This window comes from Eufriesea mexicana, unplaced genomic scaffold, assembly GCF_001483705.2.
Source record: "Eufriesea mexicana isolate 0111107269 unplaced genomic scaffold, ASM148370v2 scaffold2087, whole genome shotgun sequence".
Taxonomy (NCBI): domain Eukaryota; kingdom Metazoa; phylum Arthropoda; class Insecta; order Hymenoptera; family Apidae; genus Eufriesea; species Eufriesea mexicana.
The window spans coordinates 2153072-2180319 of record NW_016910162.1 but is presented as its reverse complement, the minus strand read 5'-3'; the positions used below and the strand labels follow the sequence as shown (position 1 = coordinate 2180319).

At 30.2% G+C, this 27248-nt stretch overlaps 6 protein-coding genes across 7 annotated transcripts in view; 3 read left to right on the top strand and 3 right to left on the bottom strand.

The window, feature by feature from the left end:
• Positions 1 to 9028, bottom strand: part of LOC108549489 (uncharacterized) — an 87292-nt gene extending 78264 nt beyond the window's left edge. The window contains exons 1-2 of the mRNA XM_017902878.1: positions 8626 to 9028; positions 8448 to 8532 (exon numbers count right to left, since the gene is read on the bottom strand). Coding sequence (XP_017758367.1) covers positions 8448 to 8532; positions 8626 to 9028 — 488 coding nt within the window. The remainder of the gene's footprint in view (positions 1 to 8447; positions 8533 to 8625) is intronic.
• A 1505-nt stretch (positions 9029 to 10533) lies between these two features.
• On the top strand, positions 10534 to 11028 carry LOC108549488 (mitochondrial import inner membrane translocase subunit Tim9-like). The gene is made up of 2 exons (XM_017902876.1): positions 10534 to 10605; positions 10792 to 11028. The coding sequence occupies exons 1-2, from the start codon at positions 10558 to 10560 to the stop codon at positions 11026 to 11028; spliced, it is 285 nt and encodes a 94-aa protein (XP_017758365.1). The 5' UTR covers positions 10534 to 10557.
• Positions 11029 to 11535: 507 nt separating this feature from the next.
• On the bottom strand, positions 11536 to 14125 carry LOC108549536 (G patch domain-containing protein 2-like). The gene is made up of 5 exons (XM_017902954.1): positions 13968 to 14125; positions 13294 to 13469; positions 12614 to 12965; positions 12305 to 12507; positions 11536 to 12245 (listed from the first exon to the last, which is right to left on the bottom strand). The coding sequence occupies exons 2-5, from the start codon at positions 13448 to 13450 to the stop codon at positions 11536 to 11538; spliced, it is 1422 nt and encodes a 473-aa protein (XP_017758443.1). The 5' UTR covers positions 13451 to 13469; positions 13968 to 14125.
• Positions 14126 to 14574: 449 nt separating this feature from the next.
• LOC108549563 (uncharacterized) lies at positions 14575 to 21870 on the top strand. 2 transcript variants are annotated; one of them, XM_017902993.1, is made up of 11 exons: positions 14575 to 15155; positions 15246 to 15371; positions 15801 to 16325; positions 16399 to 16502; positions 16575 to 16764; positions 17130 to 17250; positions 17950 to 18097; positions 18396 to 19255; positions 20379 to 20946; positions 21031 to 21592; positions 21694 to 21870. In XM_017902993.1, the coding sequence occupies exons 1-11, from the start codon at positions 14987 to 14989 to the stop codon at positions 21861 to 21863; spliced, it is 3543 nt and encodes a 1180-aa protein (XP_017758482.1). In that variant the 5' UTR covers positions 14575 to 14986; the 3' UTR covers positions 21864 to 21870. The 2 variants fall into 2 exon arrangements, with proteins under 2 accessions (XP_017758482.1, XP_017758481.1); XM_017902992.1 differs by having other exon boundaries at positions 14575 to 15371.
• Positions 21871 to 21960: 90 nt separating this feature from the next.
• Setd3 (SET domain containing 3) overlaps positions 21961 to 27248 on the top strand; it is a 41244-nt gene continuing 35956 nt past the window's right edge. The window contains exons 1-4 of the mRNA XM_017902994.1: positions 21961 to 22002; positions 24077 to 24527; positions 24872 to 25363; positions 25500 to 25623. Of these exons, the coding sequence (XP_017758483.1) occupies positions 24410 to 24527; positions 24872 to 25363; positions 25500 to 25623 (734 nt within the window). The 5' untranslated portion in view covers positions 21961 to 22002; positions 24077 to 24409. The remainder of the gene's footprint in view (positions 22003 to 24076; positions 24528 to 24871; positions 25364 to 25499; positions 25624 to 27248) is intronic.
• LOC108549566 (uncharacterized) overlaps positions 26070 to 27248 on the bottom strand; it is a 13256-nt gene continuing 12077 nt past the window's right edge. The window contains exon 3 of the mRNA XM_017902995.1: positions 26070 to 27248. This exon is cut by the window's right edge and continues 1 nt beyond it. Within this exon, the coding sequence (XP_017758484.1) occupies positions 26139 to 27248 (1110 nt within the window). The 3' untranslated portion in view covers positions 26070 to 26138.

Here is a 27248-nt window from a genome sequence, read left to right as displayed (position 1 = left end):
TCGCTAGAATGATATAACAATTTACGTAACGTATAGTTGCACATCGTAGCAATATCAACCTACATATTAATTAATTACTGAAATCGCGCTTGTACATGCTTCTAAAATAAGACGTAGTTTGACGGGCGAGACACGCGATTAAAAAGTCAACAGCACCGCTGCTGTGAGATTACCGTGGCGACTGAGCAAAAATAACCTGCATACTGCGCTTCGTGATAATGTAAATCAGTGAAATTACGTTCGTTTCGATTACGCTCAAGCTGCTCATATTTGCGTTTCAATTCGTTAACATCGATAAAAAAAAATAGTTTCACTGTCTTGGACGTGGTAATTATATAACGCGCTGTATTCAATTCATTTTTTGGTTATGTTCGATAAGCCATGTGTTTGGCATAATCTATGCAGTGCAATCAAAGAGTGCATGTGCAAAAAGTGTTTGAAAATTGAATAGTTTATAAAATCTTTTCAAATGTAAGGATACATATTTTAATTTTCAGTCTCATTTGGAAAATATATACAGTACTGGACAAAAGTATTGGCACAGCATGGTTTTTGTGGTTCAAGTGCTTATAACTACTAAACAAATTGATTTGAAGGAAAAACTTTTTGACATATTCATTTATTATCTATTCTAGTTTTATTACATAGTAGAAGTAATAAAATAAATACATTGATTCACGAAACAATAACAAAAATGTATTTATCGAACATTTTATGGGTGGACAAAAGTATTGGCACACTCGAATAAAAACGTTTAAAAATGACTTGAAATTAAATATTAATATTTAGTTGACCCTGCTTTCCTTTTAAGAACTTCGTTTAATTGTTTGGGCATTGAATCAATTAACTTTTTTGTAAAATCCGGCTCGATTTTATTCCATTCTTGTAAAAAAATATTCTTTGAGTCTATTTTGCATGTTATACGATGTTTTCGAATCTTTTTTTTCAATTCATTCCAGACATGTTCGATAGGATTCATACCTGGACTTTGGGGTGGTGTATATAGGGAATAAGAAGTATTATAAATGATCCAATGGCGTACGATGTAAGCGGTGTGCTTTGGATCGCGGTCTTGTTGGAAATAGAAATTCCGCGGGAGATTTAATTTTTCCGCACTTTTGAATAAATTTTGTTTTAATATATTTAAATATGTGCATTTATCCATAATATCATCTATAAAAATTAATTCGTCAACCACAGATGTTGCCATAGAACCCCACACCATAACTCCACCACCTCCATGTTTTACACTCGATTGTAAATTTCGTAGATCCAATTCAGTATTTGGCTTCCTCCAAACTAATATTCTACCATCTGATTTAAATATGTTAAATTTGCTTTCATCTGAAAACAGTATGTTGCTCAAAAATGTTGAATCCTTCGTTATAAATTCTTTGGCAAATTCAACCCTCATCTTTCGACTTTTTCCCGATATGTACGGCTTTCTTCGCGCAACACATGCAGAATATCCAGCAGTTTTTAATACCCTTCGCATAGTTTTCGAATTTACTTCTTTTTGACACTCTTTATTTAATATCATTCTGAGTTCCGAAGAGTTTAATTTAGGATTTTTCTTCACTTCGTTTACAATTTTACGTTTTTCTCTAACAGATAACTTGGGAGGACGACCACATCAATTCGCACTATCAAAATCTGATTGATTTATAAATCGCTTTACAATGCTTCTAATAGTGAAACGACTTTTATTAACAATTTGTGATATTTCGCTATAAGATTTTTGCATTTTATACAAATTTAGTATTATTTCTCTTTCTTCACTTGTCGTTTCTTTCGCTTTTCTTGACATTATTACTTTTTCTTACTTTGCCTGTTGCTAAACGACTGAACTTTAGGATAATTGTTCTTAAAAATGACAATCGGGGTGTCACCTAACTAGATTTTAAAATGACGATTGGAAATTTTTCAAACAAATGCGGATATATTACATTTAGCATCGTGTGCCAATACTTTTGTCCACCCATAAAATGTTCAATAAATACATTTTTGTTATTGGTTCGTGAATCAATGTATTTATATTATTGCTTCTACTATGTAATAAAACTAGAATAGATAACAAATGAATATGTCAAAAAGTTTTTCCTTCAAATCAATTTGTTTAGTAGTTATAAGCACTTGTACCACAACAACCGTGCTGTGCCAATACTTTTGTCCAGCACTGTATATATGTGTGTGTATAATAATATAATAATATTGAAATGTCAGACAAAATGGGAATTGAGACATCCTTTTCGTTATATATAATTTACAAATTCAATTTAATTATAATAATAAAATTACGAAACGTTGCAATAAAAATATAACAAAGTAATTGTTAGTTATATAAAATAATGTAATTATTAAGTCAATATTTATAATACGAAAATTTAATTTATAATAATACAAAATTAATTCGTGATATTTATAACAAAATAATTTAATTAATGATAATGAACAAAACAAAAAGAAAGTAGGAGCATACCCTGAAGGTCACTTATCATTTAACTGCAAGTAAACATAACCAAAAAATTATTATTAATTATATTAAAAAATTTACGAAAGAAGTTTATTCTTTTGCCTGATTTTCTCCTCGTTTCACATCCCAAAACAAAATTAGAAACAGTGAAACAATTGCATACTCGCGTATCTGATATTCACGGCGTCAGAGAGTTTTCCTTCGAAATAGAAAAAGCATTATTTTAAAACGCGTGCACGATCCAATAATACGCGGTCGCGCGTCGTGGAAACGGACCGAATACATTATCTATTTCTATTTAACGTACCCTGAATCGGCAGGAAACATCTTTATGCCGCGCAAGCGTACACACACGGAGGCCTGTCATATGCCGTTTTAAAAATAGTTCGACCCAGAAATCCTGCATAACGTAAGACAGATGTCAATTGTCACTTCCCGTTTTGCGCGTCGATCACAATGAACACTACCGAGATCCCTTCCTGAAAGGACACGTGCAAACTCCTTTTTCTCTCTAGGTATGCATAAGCTGCGAGTAAAGGGCAGATGTTGGAACCGTCTTAAAGATTTCGGGAGGGAGACCCTTTTCAGGCCCTTCGTCCTACTCTTTGAGACGCTATAATAAAGGACCCAACGAAACGTACCCGTGAGCCCATTGTGCGATTAAGCAGATGTTATCCAGTGAATGCGCAATGTATAATATGAACCGCGAACAAAGAACGCGATTTTTCTACCCGGGCCTCGAGATTTTTGCGTTTTCCCGTTCGCTTGTGTGTAACCATGGAAAAAATGCCTCGCCGGTGAAAATTCAGTGTTATATAGCGGGGCAAATGGGATGGCTTATAGCTTTGTTCTGATGTAGACGGAGAAAGATCGTGATGAAAAATGTTCCTTGCATGGGTTAAGAAGTGTTACATGTCTATTGTAAAAGCTTTTTTCTTAAGCCATTGTTGTACTAGCAAAATTTTCATCGAATGGGTCCTCAGAAGAAATTTTTTGTTGTCTGTGGAGAGTAGACCAGAAAGCATTGGTTCAAGCATTACTTTAATTTTTATTTCTCCTTCAGTTATGATCTACTGTGCTATCCTGGTATTTATCAAGTTCATTTTCAACAAAAATATTTGATATAATTTATACCGATTAAAGAAAATAATAAATGTTTATAAACATATTTTAAAATTGAAATAAATTTTTATACCTTTGTATATTTTACATCTTTGTTGTCAATTAATTTGTTGATATACAGGGTATCACATTACTAGAGGTTAGGAAGAACTTTCTAGAAAGAATGCTCCATATGAGAAAGCAAATAAGAAATATAGGCTAAAATCTTTCTGCATCAAAACTTCTCTAGACATACGTGTATTCAACTATATCCTAATTGTTAATTTACATTTATCTATGTTTATTGTGTTTAATAATACAAATAAATATGTACTGATGTATATAGCAAATACATAAAAATGTACAATAAGAGAAAATATATAATTTTAGAACAAAATTCGTCAAATAGAAACAATATCTAATATGGACAAATTTTATTTCACATTTTTCATTAATTTTTTTCACATAGAATTAGTACTTTGTTATTTGTATCTTCAGTTATATGATACTCTAAATAAGCCTGCGAATATCTAATATGAACATGTCTTTATCAAGTATAATAACCTTCGTATAAATTATATTACTGAATCGAAGCAATAATAATGCAGTAAGAAAGTTGAAACTACCATTAGTGCCTAGTACAATGATAGGAGTGTCGTAATAATGCTAAAGGGGTGATCAAAGCCACATCCGTTCTTTTTAATCGCAAGTCCCTCCTACAAATGTATTCAACGCGAATTCGAAACCTAATTCGTCGCCGTCTCCATTTTTTGCTCTCATTTTCACAACAGACATAACAATGACTTGGCCTCTATGAGTCCCACTAGGGCAGCGTACGCCAGTGCGAAGTGCGAGTGTCAGAGTTGTAAATCCGTTTCCCGTCGATCTCGACGCCAGGGCCGAGGTCAACCAGCAGCAGGACGCAGCCGACTCGATGACTCTCTACTTTCTGTTTTTATTCACCGCTGGGATCCTTGCCAGCGGATTCTATGTCTCGAAGAAGATCACAGCTATCGCGGTAAAATAGCCTCGTTACTAACCGCGATCCTCTTGCATGGTTATTCAATGACTCTGCTAAATGCCTCGATTATGACACTGTATTTTGTGTGTTTACGTTCTTGGAAGTGATACGAAAATTATAGAAATATCTTATTGGTGAATTAATTGGAAGCATGCAACTCTGTGCGAAAATACTTCAGTATCCATATCTAAACAGTATTCCAGGTAATTATAATTATTATCCCTGCAAGTCATTTGTTGACTTTGTATCTTTAATTTGAAAATTTATTACCTGTTTTATAAGTTTGATTGTATACGAGTTGTCTCTTCATACTATTCTATGTTCTATCATTATCAACTGCCAAAGATAAATAAAATTTTTTAACGTTTTCTTTTCTCTTTCTATTATCCATCTTATTTTTATATCCTTTTGCAGCATGTTTTACTTGAAAAGGTATCTTATATACCTATATTATTTTTTATTAACTGTTCTCATGATTTTAGTAAATTTTGTTAGACTATGCATAGTCAAAAAAATAAAATTTTTCATGTTTTCCAGTACATTGTAAGAAATAAATCTTATATTTTCCTTAGTATCATATAAGTAAAAACAAGATGACAGGCAAATCCTTAGTATATGTGCCTGAAATAATCATATATTCATATAAATATATATCTTCTTTATAAAATTGATAAGCTTAAAAATCTAGGCACGTTTTGAAAACGGGAAAACGGGAATTTAAAGCAGACAAGAATAAATCGAAGAGATGATGTCTCTGAACAGCGAGTCACTTTTAAATTCCTGGCGAATGGTCGGTTGTACGGCGTATATGTCAGACGCTAGGAGCATTTAACTTCGTCCGCATTTCAGTGGAACGAGGAATTTCTCCGAATATAAAAGTATATACATAAATGACGTACGAGTTTCTTGCGCGCATCTTTCGAGAAGTTTCCCGTTGGATGAAAGCGGACATGCGCCCAACTGTTTCTCGGGACAAGCTCCCGGTCGTGTCGGGCGATGGGACGAGCAAGCAACCTCCACTCCGTACCCTTGAACCTAACAGACGCTCGCAGCGTTGCCGCCTCGTGCAACTATGCCGTGTCGTTTCGTTCGGCTACACTCGGCTTCTCTCGGTGGTGCTTTCTTCGTAAGAATTCCGCGTCCGGCGTCCGGCGTCGTTGGTGGCTGGCGAGACGCCGAGTATGCTGACGTCACGCCTTGGCGTTACGCGTAGCGTTACGTAAAAAACGTGATGCTGAACTGTTTTACTCTACATGTACCAGCAGCACAATGTACTCTCTATGTACAAAAAAAAGAGACGAAGAAAAATTTGTAACTATTTCGGTAAGAAATTATAATCTCAAAAAAACAAACAGAAGAAAAATAAAACGGAGACGATAATCTTAGTATGCAAACACAAGAATACTGTTAGCCGGTTTTTATGGTTATGTGACGTGCGTTAGTAGTTTTTTCTTTCGTCGTACATTGGCCTTGCCGTTCTGGATCTAGGTTACGCTCAATCATGCTTTCTCCGTAAGATTTCCGTGTCTGTCGACGACGTTGGTTAGCAGACACACTGCACATTCTGACGTCACTTGCCGGTGTTACGTAGAAAAAACTGTGTCCCCTGAACTTGATTAACGCATCATAACGTTCTCTCGTGACTTTAATCATAATAAAATTGTCTTGCACGTTGTGTGGATCAGCAGTGAGATTATCTTTGTGTGTGTTCAACGAAGAACAAAACTTTTCTTCTTTTTTGTTTCATAGGACATTGACCTTGCGTTTACAACCATCGTGGATCTGTGCTGCGTTTGAGCATGCTTTCTCCACAAGAATTTCATGTCCGCCGACGATGCTGACTAGCAGACAACATTGAGAGTATAAGTTGACGTCACACGCAGTGTTGCGCGTAGCGTTACGTAAAAAAACGTGGCTGACGAATCAGAAATGCATTGGTCTATTACTGTTAAGGCCGTGTGATGAATTGGCTATACGGTAAAATAACGAAGTTGGCGTACCCCATTACGATGAAAAATAGCCGGTGTAGAGTTGAGAATTCTTTTACAACTGTATTCCAATATGAAAATAATGTATCATCAAAAAATGTTTCGTGTATGAAATAATTGTAACGAAACGAACGAATCGTAATAATTTATGAAATATTTCATTTTCTTTTTCAAAGATATATCAAGAGAAATATATGGACAAAATATCGCTTTACCGTAAATCGCGACTGAAAGATCTCCTTCCTTTACCTCCTCTTTACTCTCACTCACTCTTTCTCCTCGCGTCTGTCTCCCGTTCGCACGCTCGTGTGCCATTTACGAGACAAACCGGTTTACGCTTTTTGCGAACCTCGGCTGCACGAAGAATGTTGATTTTTGCGATATATACCGCTGGGAACCTAACCTACATCATTATCCGGATGAGCTGGCCGCACTTGAAGTCTCGTTTCCTTGCAGACCTTGAATTCTTGTATGATTTTATTTTTCGTTTCCATTATTAACGCGACGGGGAATGATGCATTCGAGAGTATTCAAGACGAATGTCCTCGGGATTCGTGACTCGACAAGTAAAACCCTTTCGATACACACGAGGCTGGCATCGGCGAAATGAAAAACGTGTACGTATGCCTAAGATCAAAAATTCAGTCACGACGAAAGAACGACTTCATGGTCGGGGACAAATTCGGCAATGTCTCACTGTTTCTCATTCATAGCACGAACTATGGCCGAAAATATTTTTACTACCGAACGCGTGTGGCATGCACCTCCGTTGATTAGCGTAAGTGGCTATTGTTCTCACTAACCTACAGCACTATACTCATTATCATTTTTCATTCGTGACGATACTACCAAAGAATTACAACGGCCTCTCGATAACCACTCCATGGCTGTGCACGTTAACCGTTCGCTGTGACGAACAGCGCTAAAAGCGCGCGAAAATTGAAAAGTAATCGATGCAACGAAAAATATCTTCTTATTTATAAAGTTATATTGTAATTTACTGAATTATAAGTTTAAATTACAATCACCCAAATATGGTTAATATGCTTTTAAAAAATTGTTAATAATCATTATAAATCGTGAAATTATTACTTTGAATAATAATTTTCAATGTATTACGATTCTACAAGTAACTTCATTTAAAATGCTATATCGTTCTATATATATTTGCCTAACATTTATATATAAAATAGTAAACAACATAATTACGTTAAATACTATATGAAGTTCATTTTGATGCAAGTACCGACGAGTACTAAACGGGTCTTACTGTATGTGCAACAAGAAACCGGTTAGACGAAACTTTCGAAAATTCCAGAATGACGTAGTCTTTCTCGTGTGTATACATGTATCGTGAAGATACACAGTCGTGTTTCTCCCATCGTTCTTCAATTTACAGTTACTTACGTAAGATACACTCAAGCTTCTTTCTTGATTCTTCGACGCATAGCAATCAGCTTGGTCACGTCTTATCGGGTATAAAGGAAACGTGAACCTTATCACGAACGATTATTGAAATACCTTATTCGCACAGAATCGCTTTCTACAAATATAGATTTTTCTTACTTACCTTAGTTACGTTCTTAATTATCATTGCATTACGATAAAACACTTGTGGGGTCATTTATGTTTAACAAACACACCGAACATGAATGATTTGCGTTATCGTAAATATCAATATACGTGTTGAAAAAATATACAACGAAAAAGCATTTGTCAATAAAAATGCAATTTATATTATCTAATCTATGATTCCAATTTTGGAACAGATTAATTCTTTCGATTCAGAATTATGCAAATTTAGTAGTTCTAAATTGATACTAAAAATTAAGCATAAGTAAAGATACAAAATGGTAATACTCACGTTACTGCTGAGAGAGCAACAAACGTTGTAGAAGACTTGGGAACATTTGGACTTTGTTGTCTTTTTGTGGTTTCTCCGGAAGCAACTGTATATATTAAAAATATAATAATAATTAATAATAAATATGTAAAAAGAAATATTTTATAGGCATGTTATAATGAATTAATATATAACGCACCATAACTACAACTACGCTGTTCGCTTGGAGTTCCAGTAAGTTTTTCTTCAGTTCTAGATGTTAATATTTCATTAATTCTCCAATCTTGTATTTCCTTGCGCAACACAGTAACTGGATCATCATCATCCATATCATCATAGCTTCTGTTATCGATGGATTCTGTATATTCTTTGCAATCAACCTTTTTCATTTTCATAATTTCATTTTGAAGAGGAATATTTATCACACGTTGATATTTTGTAGTAAAGTCATTTGTCCATTTTCCTTTTTTAGGTAACAGCTTATTCTTTATAGACATTTTCATAGATGACCGTTGCTGTGACTTTATCGGATGTGATTTTTGACTGGTTACAGTATTCAGAGTTTTACCGATTGTAGAAACATTTTGATTATCATGTGACATCTTGGAAATTTTATGATAATCAATTTTTTTGCTTTTATTCAATTTTCTGAAATAATATAATTATAATAATACATAAGTTTATAAAATTGACAATTAATAGCAATTTCACTTAAAAATTCATAAAAAATTACATTTATTTATAATTAAATATTTAAAATTACACAAAAATTATTTATATGTATAAATGATTTTGCCACATCCATATAAATATATGTAAGTGTAATTAAATAAAATAAATTAAATAAACGAATAAGAAAAATTGTAACACTGCGCCATCTATACAAAGCAGCGTTCGTTGCGGCAACAATTTTCTCACGGTAGTATAGTAATTACAAATTTAATCACTAAAATAACATTGTACTAAAGGAAAAAAGAAAGCAAAAGTTATACCTTATTTACTTACTTAAAGCTTTACTAATTGGTGACAGATACAACATTGCTGTTAAGAAAGTAAGGAAATATGATAGTAACAGCATTAATAAAACATTGTGATTTAAGAAACACAAGAATTTTGTAGGTAACATTTTTTTAACTTTGACAAATTTAACTAAAGTTTGATACAATATAAATATCATTATATTTATAATGACATACACTAAATTAAAAATGTCTATCGCGTCAATTTTGCTTGAATTATGTTCAAAATATAGAAATGCACTTGTACAATATAATGTATATTTAAAAATTTTGTTGCTTTTACGAACCCCCGTTTATATCTGTTCTTACACTATACAATATTAATAAAGAAGTATACAATATAATACAATAAAATATTTAAAAAATTTGATAGAAAAACATTTTTAAACGAATTACTTTAAAAAGTTTATTATAAACAATATTTACTATGATTATTATAATTAAATATTATTTTCAATATTTTTTTTTAATTTTAATATTTTATCAAATATAAAATTATAATATGCACATTATATATATATATGAAATTTTAATACATGCTATTAAATTTTCATATATATCAAATTAAATTCAATACATTAAAGCAGACTATATTATTTTAAAAATGGTAATTAATATTATACAAATTATTGTATATTACAAACAGTATATGGAAAATGTAACAGTCTTCTTACCTTGTAAATAAATAGTAATTTTTAATTGCAAATATGTATCTTTAAATACGAATTTTCACTAGTAATTTTAATTTGTTATTGTATACACGTGCATTTCCATAAACTGATATGTATTCAAAAAGAAATCTGTATGTGTTCCAAAAAATTTATAAACCGATATTCGTAATGACGAATTTTGGAACATATGACTACAGAACAAAACATTTTAATTTGATAGTTTTAGGATCAAAGACTTTTGTAGCTTATCAAAAATTTTATAAAAATTAAATAATTCTACATTTTAAATGTGAATATAGGCAATATCCACGTGCATCTGATCACGCGTGCTTGATGAAGATTTATTCTAACCTTAAATTTATATACCTTCAAGTTTCCTTAATTCTTTGAGGTGTATCAATTATTTGTGTAAATATACTTTCGCAAACATAAATTATTACGATGACAATGCAAGTTCCTACAAATGTGGATCCTGAACAAATAAAATCTGTATGTATCTGTAGTTATTTCATACATTATTTCATAAAAAAACTGCATTAAATGAACGTGAATCAATGATCAACGTGTTCATATACCTTGGTGTGAACGTAAACGATTACGAATTTTGTTATGTAAAAATGAAAATAAAATATATTTAATAAAGATTTTAATTGTTAGAACTTTGTATTATTTCAGGTTCGAGATTTTGTGGTATCTTATAATAAATTAACAGAAACTTGTTTTCTTGATTGTATACATGAATTTACTAGCCGAGATGTTAAAACAAAGGAAGAAACCTGTGCTCTAAACTGTATGGAAAAGTTTTTGAAAATGAACCAAAGAATATCTCAACGGTTTGAGGAATTTCAACTGCTTGCTAATGAAAATATACTTGCGGCTAAAAAAAAATTAAACGAAGATATAAGTACTTGAACATTGTATTAATAAAGTGTTTAAATTAATTATTTTTCACATTTTACTTGAATACAATTTTACCTTTGTTTGTTAATTATAAACAAAATGACGTTATTAAAATCATAAATAAGTAATAATTAGATTTAGAATTAATAAAATTTTTATTCTGTTTTTGTTGTATATTATTTTATTCAAATTCTATAATTTTTATGTTTAAATTAATGTTAGATTAATGTTTAAATTGATTAAATAATTATATCTCAGTTACTAATCAACAAATTAATAAATTTATTAACTTATTACCAGTTTACTTAAAGGTTTTCAAAAAATTTATATATTTAAATACATTTACAGTTGAGACTAATGTAAGAAGTTTATATCGAACATTTACCTTTTTTTATATAATGTAAATAAAAATTCCTGCTTATAAATATTAAAAAAGTTATACATAAAAGTATCATCTGAATATACACATAAACAATTTATTTCAAAAAACAAATTCATTAACAAAAAATTTCATTTGGTTTAACTGGATTTTGAATGATTACAATCGTATAATTTTGGTTTTCCATGAATTTCAATATCCATGCTATTTGAATCCCATTTAAAGTGGGAAAATTGTGGTAAAGCTTGCAGTGAATCTAAATTTGACAAAGGATTTATAATTTGTGAAGCAAAACCAGTATTTGAAATTTGATGTTCTTGATTATGTGCTATTAATTCTGAATTAGGTGAATTTGGTGGAGTTCTTCTTAATCTCTTATAGCCAGAAAATCGGTTAAATGATACTTGATCTACGCAAATAGCTTGTGTGGTATATCGAGTTTTATACAAAATTGGACACCCTAAATCTCCTTTTAAACTTAAACTATACAAATTTGCAAGTCGGCGAAGTTTTTCTCTCTCAGGCTGTCGCATAGGATGTAATCTAAGTTCGTTTTGTGTAGGATCTTGTAAAAATCTGGAAACTTTTTCATTAGCTGATGTGATAATCGAATATCCAGGTTTATTGTCAACATGACGACGACCAGCACGGATTTCTCTTCCGCTGAAACCTTCCCGAATTCTTTGAATTCTTTTTCTGCAATTTTTTCTGGTTTCAACTGTTGTATGTTCAAAATTTCCATGTATCATCATTTGAAATGGTGAATCAGTATTAACTTTATCCTCATTAGTACTTTCACCATCATCCCACCAATTTGGTTCCCCAATCCAATCTGACTGTTCATCATCTCCTAAAGACAATAAAATTAATTAGTTGTAATATTTATTATTTGTATGAATAATTTAATACCTTCTCGATCTTCATCATTTGTGATAAGTCCAGTTTCTGAATCACTAGATGAAATGCTTGAACTGGATATTCTTGAGCACTCAATACTATCTTCAGTTTGCATTCTAATGTGATTTTTTGATTTTGCATTTCTGTTTGGTTCTAGTGATCTCATATCACAATCTATAGATCGCTCTCTACAAGACCTCTTACGTTTCCCACACCTGTAATAAATAAATTATTTTTAAAGCTATTTAAACTTTTTATTTCAATTTATTTTGGAATTCAATCTTTTATTGATATACTGATATTTGTATTAATATGTATTACCATATTGTTCCGTATCTATTTTTACAATCACTTCGAAGAATTCGTTTTTTATTTGAAAGCGTTGCTGATATTGCCACAGCATGAGAAGTTGAAGGATTAGAATCAGAATCAATAGCCATTCTTTTAAATTTTCGTTTACGTCGCGGATTTACTCTAGGTACAAAATTTTCATTAACTGAATCACTTTCAATGTTACTAGCATTATTTGAATTAGAAAAACGTGCAAATCGTTTTGTTTGATTAGTATCATCACTATCAGACTGATATTTGGAGACAGTATTACTTTTTGGAATATGGATGTCACAAATGGAAGATGAACTGTCATCTGATTGTTTATTCATATGAAGTGATGCTGAAATAAAAAATAATTATTTAATGATTATTTTTCAAATTATTTTATTATTTTTTAAGTATTAAAAATTACTTTTCAAAGATTTATAAAATTTGACTTCTTTGAACAATGAAATATGGTTTCTATAAAGACAATCTTGATAACAATCCTCTGTCTGCCTTATAGAAGTAGACTGGAACTGATTTCATAGAAATGTGATTAGAAAATATGCATTTTGATCCATTTTAAGTTTTATTTGAGACGCATTTACATAATAATTAACTTATGGAACATTCAAATAGTTTTCCAGGAAAAGTTATATCTTATATTTTTGTTGCCTTATACTTACGAATATTACCCGTGGAACGAGCTCTTCTTCTAATACCCCATCTGCGTCTCATAATTGCACTACTATTGCTTTCTTCTAATGCCAAAGTTAAATCATGCACAAGTGCCTCCATTTTTACTCTTAAGTCCGCTGGTACAGCTTTCAAAACACGCTCCATTTGAAGGATGTGTTTATTTCTACGTAATGATAAATATAATATGATTTCATACAGTGTCATAATGATATTAAAAACCTGTTATGTAATAAACTTTAATTAAACAACTATTTTATTAAGTCATTATTATGATATTATAGATAACTTAAAATTTTCTGATTCATTAAATATTTTCTTATAAATATATAATTATATTTAAAACAAATATATATATCTTATATTTATTGGTTTCTACATATCATCTCAAATATCCAAATTAAAAATATGTCATTTAAAAATGAATTCTAAAGTTATACAATATTTATTCTTTCTAATAAATTTATTTTATATATATTTTATTGATTGGTAATAAATTTCAATATAAAACGATAAATAAATAAAGTATATTTTAATATTAAAAATATTTATATCATTATTAAAAATAATAATTATCAAAAATAAATTGGTAAACTTAGAAGAAATTTAGAGTGCATCGTATTTTAATTCGTGACAAGATAGAAAAACACAACTTTATGTGCACCTTTTATATATAATTGCGGAAAATTTAAATTTTCTCTAAATTAATAACATCGTTAAGTAATGTTTATATTAGTTGACAATTAAAAAAAGAACAAAATAAATATCAAAAAACTGTCAATTCCAAAAGTGTTTTCACTATGCGCCACAAATCTTCTCTGCTTCTTTATTTTGCAGTAGTGTGAAACTGTAATTGATAATGATGCATGTGTGTGCCTTCATACTCGTACAAGCAATAATTTGGTCATGGTTCAACTAATTTACCATGGGTATGTTCTAAAATTAAACAAATGTTAACAAGTTTCATTTTTGTAGATATATATAAATAAAATAAATAATGTAAAAGTTGAGTGCATTATTTATTAAGTATTATTAAATTATATTTAATTATTAAGTATTTACTAATCATTTCTAGATATACAACAAATCAGATTTAGCATAAACAGTACAAAATATTTTATTACTCACATATATTTTGTATTACTATTGTTATCGAAGTAATATTAATTGTCAATAATTCAAAATTATATATAGAATATTGCATTGAAAATTGCATACATTGAAAATGAGCCTTTAACATATTTTTTTCGGCCATTTCCGGTTGTGTGTTTTACGGACGCTTCGTGTCTGTCCGAGGATATTGTCGTTTTTCATTTGTACAGTTTAAACTACGTTTATAGAAAATTAAGTAATTTTTGCTACAATATAGTTCTCTTCGTCATTTCAGGGTATAAGTGTGGTGTAATAGCGTAATGAGAAATTGCTTGAAATCATATGAAGGAAAATCCTGGCGGTTGTGTAAATAGCGCGTAGTGGTGTCTGCGCGTACGTTATGCGCATTCGCAGACAGATGAGCGCGGGATTGTGGTACCCAGACGCGAGGGGACTGTAGTATCATTGCTTATGTGTAGAAACGTTTGATGGAGTCTTTTATGAAGTGACAAATAACACGAAATTAACGTTTTTCACACATCGGTCATTGTAGTACGTAGGATCAGTGTTTGGTCCCAAAGGGGCCACACGATGGACGGTGCCAATGTGAATGGCGGGAATGCTGTTGGATCGCACGAGAATCCTAACCTAGAAGGTGGTAATATGCCGGATCTACAGGAGACTCAAATTAAAGTGGAAACAGCCACTAAAATGGACGGGCAGGAGGTGAACGGCGACATTAAAAGTTCATTAAAAAAGGGTACGGAATTAGATATTAGAAGAAAACTACGTAAGTTCATGGTTAATTCAACTAGTACCATTGAAAGTGATACAACATTAAATACAAAAGGACGCAAACGGAAGCTATCGGAACTGGACGATGTAAGCTCGGAGGAGTCTATGGGATTCAATGGATTTGATTTACAAGGGGCAAATGAAATAGAACCAGCAAGACATGTTTTGAAGAAACTAATTGGTATTGGTGATTATTATGTTATGTCCTATTGAAGATGCAAATCACATTGGTTATCATTAAATGTCATGTTTCAAGAATGAATGATTATGCTATGTTTACAATAGACCATTATTTTTATAGATATGTGCTATTTAATAAATTATAATTTTAGTTAATTGTTTAATATTTGAAATCAGAATTAAACACTTTCATGTTAATAATATTTTGTTTTTTAGTATTATAAATAAGATTTAAAATTTTATAAACATAATTTATAATGGGATATTGTATATTTAACATGATCGTATGATATAAACAAAATTATAATATAAATATATATTAATTTCTGAAGTTTTTTTTATTTAAATTATACAGATACATTGAAATTCAAAAGATTTCTGATGGAAATATTTACAAAAATTTAGATAGCATTTATATAATTTATTACAGCTGAAGCTGAAGTAGCAGAGGCTCAATTAGCAAAACGATTTAGATATAGTATAAGGAAAAATTTTGATATCAGAAAGGATGAGGATGATTCGGATGACAATAGAGTGCATGATGCTGAACATGTATTAGATCTAGATAAAGTAAAAAAAGAAAAAGAATCTGATAAATCTGAAACAGATTCAGTTGGAATACCAAATACCGTAGAGTCAGAATTAGAAGTACAAAAAACAGATGAAACTTCACTTAAGTCAACAAATTCGTCATCAGCAGCTAGTAGTCCAGCAGCATCAATAAAATCTAAAGGTGTTCGTATATTACGTGGAGTCAGTCCAGGAAGCACTGGAAAACAAAAAATAGCTGTTGATATGTCAAATCCAGCATTCAAAGAACCATTTAAGTATGGTTGGAAACGAGAATTGGTATTTAGAGCAAGTACTGATTCTACCTTAAAAAGAATGGCTGATATCTATTATTATACACCAAAGGGAAAAAAGGTTAGAAGTTTTAGAGAAGTTGCAGAATTTCGTAAGTATAGTTTTTATATTAGTAGTAATTTAATGTAGATAATAGTCGTAATAATACAGTATGTTTTTTCCAGTTAATACAAAAGAGTTAACTATTGATAATTTTACATTCTTCAAAGAACCAATTGGTCTTGATGACCCAGAGAAGGAGATCATTCGAGATGCAAAAAGAATAAGGGTATATTCAGTTGCTTTTCTATTGTTTACTATATTTATTAAGATTTTATGAAATATTGTAATTTGTACATAGGGATCTGGAGTATCTGCTACTCCACCTCGGAGAGGTTTCGCATATAAGAAAGGTACACCTGGCAGAAGGGCTGTAGAAGAGCCTGCACCAATGCCTGCTCCAGTGCCTGCAAAACCTATTGTTAAATCACCAAAAGCTGTACCAACAGGATTCAAAGTGAAAGTGCTTGCAAAGAAAACTCCACACAAAAGTATGTATTAATTTTAGCATGAATTACTATTTATTAATTAATATTTATATTGTATAAATACTCTTTGTATTCTACAAAGTAATTATTACTACTGAAATTAGTTTATGACATTAATGCATTTCTTAAGTAAATATTTTTTTCCTTGCTAATCATTATACATAAAATAATTTTATTTACCTTTAATATGTGAAATATCTTTATATTTAAATTTTAAACTTGTAAATTATTTGCTATATATTTTGTTTATTACTTTATGCTAATAAAATTCAGATTTCTTATTCAGATAAAATTAATGTAAATTTTTATATATAATTTTTGGTATATAAAACTTATTTTTACGAGAATTTTTATTGAAATATGTATAGCAGAAATAAAGTCACCTTCTCAAGAAAGTGAAATACTTCCACCTCAACGGACACCGAGTACAAGAAGAAGTCAAATACATGTAGAAAAACCACTGCCTCCAAAACCGAAAAGACAATTAACGTAAGTACCTGGTTTTATAATTATTCTCATTATAATGTTTAACCATAATTAATTTGCAATATTCAAGGGTATCTTAAATGCTTAGTATATAAATTTGGTAATAATCATGTTCAATGTGCTTTCAAAAGGCCCAATGAAGAAATTACAGCATGTGCATTTATTATATTTTTTTTATGAAAAGAAAAAAAAAGACTTGGAATTTTTATGTATTCAACATATAATGTACGATGTATGAAGATATACAAAGTAAATTACATGAAAATTAAGTAAATAATATTGTTAATGTATAAATTTTTAATGTAAAATTTTTATTATGATTTTATACTAATTACCATTTAAAAATTAACATATTTGGTTGCATTTTAGTTCCATATATTTCAACTATTTACACGAAATTTTGTTGAATAATTGCAATATAAATTTTTCTTCTACGAACATGATAAAAAGTGAATTTTACATTTTGCATTATAAGTTAAAGGATATATTAAAGCACATTTTATTTTGATAATATTAAAATGCATGTTGTATAGCAAATATATATAATTGCAGAGTTCAAAATTTTATTTTGAAATAGTACAAACTTTCCTTCTGTATTTTTCATAACTATATCCTTCTTTATCCCTTTGATCCTTAAATCCCTTATTTAAATTTTGTGTTTTATTCCTTAATCCCTTTCCCCAATCAACGCACATCTTACAGGCCCAAAGTTCAAGAACCGTGCAGTATAAGGTGCTCAACAAGTATGGGGTTGATACCAAGCTTACAATGTCGTGTATGTCTCTGTTTATATCATCCTGAATGTGTTGATGGTATGGAATTTGCAGGAAGTGATGATTATGTTTGCAAGGTAGGTTGTTTTGTAATTGAAAATATGTTTTTCTTAAATTTGTTTTTACTTATTAAATAGTTTCTTTATTAATAAATTGATATTTGTAATATTTTTTTATAATATCATGCATATAATTTGTTTTATAATTTTAAGAGATGTTATTTAAATAATATTTTGATAATTTATTATTTATGACTATTTTTAAGTCACACTGACTTTTTATTAAATATACTTTAATAAAATTAAATAGACTTTTTTAATATACTGTGATTGATAATAGTTATATTTTAAATAAGTAATATTAATTTTGTTGTAGAACTGTCAGCAGGATACTAATGAATCTCATCAATCTCAAACAAATCCATCTTTAACACCACCTCCATTGATACCAATTAGTATGTTAGGTGCACAAAGTGCAAAATCAAAACATCAAGTAAATTTAAGTCCACCAAAACTTCAACGAATTCCCAAATCTGATAATGCAGATACACAGTCGCGAAATATTACCAAAGTTTCAAAAACATCCTCCACAACACCACATTCCTCTTTAAATTCAGATAATAAGGAAAGCAGTTGGTTTGCTCAAACAGAAAATGAATTTTTACAAAGTCATGATGGAACTTTACCAAAACCAGCCCAGAATATTGCTTTAATGGGGGGCAAGAGATATATTGTTGTTCCAAAAAATAATGCTATGGCTGTCCAACCAGCTATAACAGTAAAACCTGATAAAATTGGTGACAAACCTCCTGTACTTCAAGATGGCATGCCTACTGATATATCAAATGCTGTTGACAATTCTATGTCTACAAAATCACGTATGTCTTTAATGACAAAGCTTCTGGGGAAAGATAGTTTTGATAAGACAGTTGATAAGGATACAATAAAAGATGTATCACATACAGAACTTCCATCAGATTCTATAACAGAGGAAACTGAAGAAACGTGCAATAATAATGATAGACCTGACACATTAACTGTAAGCAAATCACAAAATGATTTGCCCAATTCAACAGATTTTACATTAGAAACTAAGAAAGCAGAAAATTGTAAAGCACCTGAAAGGAAGAGTATAACAAATAATTCAAATACAACTAGTACAAAAAATGATCTATTTAAAGTAGATACACAACATTCAGTGACAAATAGTTTGGGTACTGTTAAAATAAGTAGCAAGTAAGTGTTTGTTTTTCAAACACTCATGCATATTTCTTTTACTTCCTTTTTTAAATATTTTCTCCAAATAAGTTAAGGCAACTCTCTTTTGAGGTTTTGGCAGTTGCTTTGTACATATTGTATTTACAAGATATATGTTTTCCAGTGATTAATTTTGTATGATATATGTGTACATATTAGAAACTATTTCATTTTATTTTAACATTTTTATAAATTTTATAAAATTGTTGCTGTAGAATGATTCTAAAGAATGTTGGAAAAAGAATATAACATATGCGTCTATATATCTTTTTTCATGTCATACAAAATTTATACAAATAGTATTGTAAATGCAATATATACTCATGTTTATTATATTTGGAAATATAAAAGTTCGTGGTGAAAAATGAATTTGATTTTATCTTGTGATCGAAGCACACTGCCTTAGCTTCTTAGAAATGCGGCCAAATTTTTGAGACATGTGAAAAATGAACAAAACAATCACATATCGTTGGTTCTTGCAGGTATTGTGTAATTGTAGCATCAAAGTAAAAGTTTGTATTTGAATTGAAAACTTTTTTTGAAAATATATATAGAAAATTGAATAATGTACTATTTACATTTATGCTACAATTGCAAATACAGCTACTGATAAGTGCTTCAGTGGAAAAAATCTAATTCATTTTTACTTTTTATATTTACAGATATAAAGACATGTGCGAGCTGAAACACAAAAAACTCTTAGTGCGTTTTCCCAAAAACATCCTAAAATCCTTGTTCCTCATGATATCCACCTCCTATTTATGTTTGTTTTTTTTTGTTACTATACCTTCATTTTATTTTAAAAAAATATAAATTTTCGACCTTTGAAATTTTTTTCAGAGGCTTTTACTTATACTTCTTATTTAATACAGTATAAAATTGTTGTCATTATTGTTGTAAATCATTGGTCCTTTAAAAGCCTCTTTAAAAATTACAATATTCTTTCATTGATATTGCATATAAAATATTTCATTAGCAATGTAAAATTACTTTTTTTTTTAATTATAACCAACATTATACATGTAAAAGATGATACCCTTATTACGTAGGCCGATATTTAAAAAAAAATTAGCTAAATGTATTTTTATTTTAATACTTTCAGAAGGAAACAAAATCAGCAGGATACAGAACAACAGCAGCATTTTATGGATTCAGTTTGTGCTGGTTATCATGCATTATTACGCATTTTTCAATATCTTAAGGTTCAAGAATTACTCCGAGCTGCAAGAGTATGTAAAATGTGGCGTGATTTAGCTGCACATCCTTCTTTGTGGAAGACTGTACGAATGAAAAATAGTCAAGTAACAGATTGGGATGGTTTAGCAGATACATTACAAAGGCGTGGTACTCAACATTTAGATCTTCGGAAAATGCTTGTGGCAGGAGAATCTGACAGCATCTGGAAAAAATTTTTAGTTGTAATACCACGTGTAACTAGCCTTGTCAAATTAGAATTATGTAAATGTCCTGTGATGGTTGTTGAAGAAGTTATTGGGAGTTGTCCTCAGTTAGAAGTATTGAGTGCAATGTCGATAAAATGTGACTCCTTAAGTTTAGAATCAGTTGGAAATCTTAAATGTTGTCAAGAATTAAGGCTCAAAGCAATCAGTGGGATGTCTTTACAAGAAGATCTTACACCATTACAAGAATTAACGCAACTAACTCAATTGGTTAGTGCAATTACTTTGTTTCCATTTTTCTGTAATTGCAGTTGTATTGTTTTTTCAGATGTTTAAATTAAATTTTTATTTCAGAGTTTAACATCAGTTAAAGAACTTGGAAAGAAAAGGATCGATATAATACAAGCTTTAGTGAATTTAGAAACACTAGAATTGGGTGAATGTTCAGATTTTCCAGATAAATTTGGTACTACAGTTTTAATAAAGTTACAAAAATTGGAACGTCTCAGACTTGAAAAGGGACAAGGATCGTGTTGTACATTCGATATTTTGGATGGTGTATCTAAGTTACAAAATTTGAGTCAAATGGAATTGGTCAATTTTGATGTCAAAAATGGCTTTGATAAATGCCTTGCAAACTGTAAAAATATTAAAAGGCTATTGATTATACCAACGTACATATCTCAATCAGCAACGTCTAACAATATGGTGCTGGGAGGTGTCACTGAACTGTCAAATAATTTGACACATTTTGTATGGGGTGTTACACTTGAGTTACTTAGGGTTACAGAATTGTTTGTTGATCAATGTAATTTAATGAGTAAACAGATTACTGGTGACTCGATACCAGTTTTAAAACCGGTACCCTGTCTAAAATTAATTGAGGACGTTGAGGATGAAAATGACAATCAAAAAGGTATAGCTTATATACAAATACGTATATCTTTATATGCATTACATGAAAAAAAATATAATGTATTTTTCAATTAATTTTATGTACTTTCTTTTATTTTTCAGGTGATGATAAACAACAACCAAATTTAACAAATCCTCAAGTGGATATATTACCATTGCCTCAACTTCAAAAACTTTTACTAACTGCATTGCCTAAAACAAGGGTTAAAATCTTGAAGATTCCTTTCCATGCTACGTGGCGGCAAAGCATTTCAGATACTGCTACACAATAGAAGAAAATATAATAAAGTGTATGAATACATATACTAAAATGGAAAGAAAAATACCTGATATGAGAGAATTAGAAGTTTTGTAAATTTGACTCCATAATGTCTGCACAATTTACTCCAATACTTACAAATTGGATGAAAAGTAATTTAATATTTATGTACTATGTGTTTTGTAGTCTTTAACAATTCCCCTTGAATAGTGTATTGATACACTCTACAGTAACCATAAATACTGTTCTCCTCAAAGCTTTTAGTGATAAAAACAGGGGACCATAAATGCATCGCGTGCTATTTTGGCTGAAAAGCAAAATTTCATGAGAAGCTGGGATCCTTGTGCAAATTGTTTAAAAATGATGAAAGTCTTAATATATCTAGACAACAGTACTTTGAACGTATGGTCCGCAAATTATTTGGTATACTGTAATGTGTATCTATGTGAACAGAATTATCTAAATCATAGAAAGAGAACTGTAAATGTTTAAAATAATTATATGAAATTAAGGTTTATAAAAATACCGCACACATTTATTAAGGGGATGAAATATATAATTTTCAGTTTTTACCAAGTGTAGGGCAAATGTATTTATGACATACATAATGCATCGAGTCAAAACAAACTGTAGTTTTAATTTCGTGATACATAATTTCGATAAATTTCTATTGAAGTAGCAGTGAAAGAGGAAATCATGTGGTCTATAAGGCTCTATTTAGAGGTTAGGCTGTATAAATAACGGTATATATTGTAATTGTATGTGTATCTTTAATATTTAAGGTACGAGTTTTCCGCTGCAAAGAAATATTAAGAAGTTTATGAGTAATGTTATAGAATGTGTAATATACTTATGATTCTGCATATTGCATAGTCAAATATAATATTATAAAGATGTAGTGATTTATGTGTACTCAGTACAAATTACGCAATTATGATAAATTTCCTAACCAGGATATTTGAATTTTCTGGTAATTATTATAGATATTTCTTTCTTCCTTCTTTTACTTTTTTTTATTTCTTTAATACTATTTTCAGAAATGGTGCATCAGTATGATATAAAATTAAATTTTATATCGAGATAATAAGAATAAACGTGAAAAATTTTTATTATAAAAGAATTGCATATATAATTTTAAAATAGTATAAAATCTAGTTCACAGGTAGTGAGTAATAGATAAAATATTTCAATGATATTAACTGTTACATCAATTTGTTTTTAAATACGTCGTACTATTCGCTCATGCTTTGGTTGCTTTTTGTAAAGGAAATTTTACAATTAGTCTTACTTTGCAGCGGAAAAATTGAATTGTTTTATTATATTATTTTTAGTTGTACACAAACCGAATAATTTATAAATATTAAGGGGGTTCTAAAAATGTACTCTTAGTAAACGACTTAAATATATAAAAGAAGATATTTTTTACGTTAAATATAAAATGTGAATATTATGGAATTAACTATAAGGATAAATATACATGGCTGTTAGCCTTGAGACGAGTATTACAAATAATTTTATATCAAATTAATAAATGTTAAACTATTAATAGATGATATATATCTTTTTCCAAATTTTGTTTCATTTGTCATTTTAAATTTTGTATCTTTTAAATTTAATTCGTTTCTTTTTATTGTGCATTTTTAGTTATACAAGATTATCAATTTGATTTGCAAAATTTAACATTTCCGTTATTTTACACATATTTAACATACTCGTGATATTATGTCATGAATAATATACATATGCATTCATAAATACATACAGAGGAATAATGTAGAAAGTAAATTTTTATTTTATGTTTGTAAATAACTATTTCGTGACCTATGTTTTTAGATCCTCCTTAATGATAATTTTATAAGTACAATATAAAGGCAATATAAATTTATTCTTAAAGATTTATCAAATCATCTGTTTATTTGCATACTTTGTACAATACAAATCTTATACAAAAAAGAAACTTGTGTTATTTATGCTTTGTGTACTACTTCACTCTGATAAATAATTTTAGGGGAATGTATAAAAGTGGAAAAGATATTTAAGTTTATATATATACGCATATGTATACTTGCAAATGTAAATATATGCGTTTTTAGAAAGAGATATCATATTGCATAAGTTTAACGCTAATGATATAAAATTGAAATTAAATAAAATCACTCTTTATTATGTCAATACAATAATACGGCTGATTTTACCGTTGAATATACATATATTCAATTTGTTCAGGAAATGACAATGGCATATATCTTGGAGGGACAGAAAGAATGATCAAGGGTGATTCTGACAAGGAGTTTGGCGTAATTGCGAAAGTAGGTGACCTCTGACAGAAATTGAAAATCAATAAAGTGCAGTGGAGTTCGTGATACACAGAGAACGAAAGTACCTCCTCTCTGCAGTTTTGAGGTTATGTTGCTCGAGACTGAGAAGGCAGAGCGTCGAATGTTCTATTTTCGTTTCGGCGAAAAGTGTTTATTCTTGCCAGTCGTAGGCGCGCGTTACACATTATAATGCATCTAAATGTGAGGAGAAGTCACGAAAGTGCCGTGAGATAGTACAAACATGGGCAGAAGAAAATCTCACGGATCATCTAAAAGTAAACAACACGTTCCACATCAAAGGCAATTATCCTTAGCGGAAAGAAACGAGATAAATGCCTTGTGCGAAAAACTATTCCTCCGTGAGTACATTTTCCGTGAACATACTTTTATATATCAATATATTTTTCTTATAATTATACTATTCTTTATACATTGGTTTAACACGATTGCAAAATATTAAATTGTCACATTAAATTTTTATTTCGTCACTGAAAAAGAAATTAAGATATTTCGATATTGAATATAAAATTATTTGATGAATTTTATATTGCTAAGAATCTAAAATTGATTAAATATGCATTCTGTTTAACCTCATAGTTCTTCAAATAGTCTTTCATATATAATTTTTTGACAGAATACTAATTAATGTTCTATCCATTCATGGTGTTGTAAAAAGTAATAATTTTTTTTTTTTTTGAAATAGTGAGCATTGATCCAACGTATTTGATGCAAATATGGGACAATTACGTAGAGATATCAGCAATTTTGGAGAAGGTTAAACGGTTGGAGGAAATGAAGACGGAGTCGCCGAAACGATCTCAGGGGATTGGACAATTCATAAACTGGCTCAAAGAAAATGGTGCGAATGTAGACGGAGCGAGTGTGGCTGAATTCCCGGGATACGACTTAGGCTTAAAAGCGGAACGTAATTTCGTTGAAAATGAATTGATCTTAAGGATACCTAGGGAACTTATTTTCAGTATTCATAATGCAGCCCCAGAATTGATTGTTCTTCAAAATGATCCATTGATACGGCATATGCCACAAGTAGCACTCGCGATTGCGCTTCTTATTGAAAGACACAAAGAATATTCGAAATGGAAACCTTATTTGGATATCCTTCCTACCACTTACACAACCGTGTTATACATGACCGCTGCCGATATGATTGAACTTAAAGGCAGTCCGACATTAGGTAAATGTTTATACAATTTTTCGTGAAAATATATTTATGTTTACTTTTTTAATCAGTTTAATTTTTGAAAACTTTATTTTAAACTTTGAGAAAATTTCATTTTAATAATAAAATATTGATATGATTTTTGTTGTAGAGGCTGCTTTGAAACAATGCCGAAATATTGCTAGACAGTATTCCTACCTTAATAAGGTTTTTCAAAACAACAATAATGCTGTGTCTGCTATCCTCAGGGATGTCTTTACCTACGAAAGATATTGGTAAGTAATGGAATTACAATTGTAATATTTTCGTATTTTATATAAAAGGTGATTTATTTCGCTTATGAGTTATTTATATAAATAAATATATTTTATTCTACATACATAAGTTTGAAAGAATAAGTTTACAATAGCAGAAAAATATATTACGTCTTCTTATGTTAGGAAATGTTCCAAAGTAAAATCTTATATGATATAGAATTATACGAACTTAGAGTGTTAAATTATGATTTAAATTTTGATAGTTATCAGAATAATCTATTAGAAGCTCTATACAATCGTATGTACAATCATTTGTGTCTGTAAAACTGGTATACAGACATAAGTTCCTACAGAAACATTATCGGTAATAATTAGGGGTCAGTCCCTTGCAGTATTTTACACCTTTTACTGAGTATGATCTTTAAATATAAAATATACAATCGATTTTTAATATGTATTTACTTGAACTTAACATAAGGGTGAAAATACTGCATTTCTTTTTTAATCAATGTTGTAAATGCGTTCAAGTTGGTTTATTTCATATAATCAGGTATGGTCTCCCAGCTATCATTTGCATCTAATGAGTCATTATCAATGTCACTTTTGGAATCCATTTCACCTATGGATTCCTGGGTTTCGTTTTTCTCAGGCCTTTTTGTTGTTGACGTGGCGACTACATTGACCATTACAGTGCTTAGGCTACTTGAATTTGATAACTTCCTGACCGCCATTACTGGACCTTGAAACACTGCTCTGGAAAAGGTATTTCTATATCGATATTTTTGTTTTTGTCGAATTCTACACACAATGAATATCGCTAGGAAAACTACAAGAGTTACACCAAGAATAGCGCCACTTGCTATTATGCTTGGTTTCACTTTTGACAGAGTTTTTCCTTTTTCACTTTTGTTCTCATCTTCATCAAGAATGTTGCTAGTTTTACTGTAAATGGTCTGAATATCAATAGAACTTGGCTCTTGCTTTACAATCTCCTTAACAAAACCAGATTGTACAACATTTGATGTATCGTTGATGTCTATTGTTTCTGCAGCGTTGTTTATGAATACCATGCCGAGATTGCTGTTCTGTACGAGCAACTTCTCCTTATCTTCGGTATTGTATTGATCCACAAAGTCCTGTTGGATGTCCTTTATGAATGGCAAAGAACCGAAAGTTGTCAACAGATCAACAATCTGCACTGTACGATGCTTTTCCTTTGTGTCTGCCATCACACTGTCCATCTTTGTAGAAGTATCAAGCTCTGAACCTTCATTGTTGATCTTTAATTCTAAATTAGGCACCAATTGTTTATTTATGCTTTCTTGAGGATGAACGAAATTTGTCAGTGAGTCACTGTTTTTAAAATTTTCAGGTGATTGTGATAAGTAATTACCAATTCCTTTATTGTAGTTCTCATGATTCGCAATTGTTCTTCTTTCAGTAGGTAGATTCTCTTTAGATGGCAATGAATTAATTATTTCAAAATTATTTGTATCTTTTATTTGGTAGCCATCATTTGATTTTTGTGCTCTAATTCGCGATGCTTCAGCTAGATGAACCTTACTAGAGCCTCTTTGTCTTAATGCAATCAGTTCCTCTAAGCTCATGTTTCGTGATTTAAGAAGACGCTCTAATCTCTTTCC

Excerpts from the sequence above, each read along its gene's own strand:
- LOC108549488 (XM_017902876.1), top strand. The coding sequence starts at position 10,558 with ATGACAATGCAAGTTCCTACAAATGTGGATCCTGAACAAATAAAATCT. Across the intron at positions 10,606-10,791 it reads ATCCTGAACAAATAAAATCT|GTTCGAGATTTTGTGGTATC; the intron begins GTATGTATCTGT and ends GTATTATTTCAG.
- LOC108549536 (XM_017902954.1), bottom strand. The coding sequence starts at position 13,450 with ATGGAGCGTGTTTTGAAAGCTGTACCAGCGGACTTAAGAGTAAAAATG. Across the intron at positions 12,966-13,293 it reads TCGTTCCACGGGTAATATTC|CATCACTTCATATGAATAAA; the intron begins GTAAGTATAAGG and ends TTTTTATTTCAG. Across the intron at positions 12,508-12,613 it reads AATAGATACGGAACAATATG|GTGTGGGAAACGTAAGAGGT; the intron begins GTAATACATATT and ends TATTTATTACAG.
- LOC108549563 (XM_017902992.1), top strand. The coding sequence starts at position 14,987 with ATGGACGGTGCCAATGTGAATGGCGGGAATGCTGTTGGATCGCACGAG. Across the intron at positions 16,503-16,574 it reads GAGATGCAAAAAGAATAAGG|GGATCTGGAGTATCTGCTAC; the intron begins GTATATTCAGTT and ends ATTTGTACATAG. Across the intron at positions 16,765-17,129 it reads AAAGAAAACTCCACACAAAA|CAGAAATAAAGTCACCTTCT; the intron begins GTATGTATTAAT and ends AAATATGTATAG.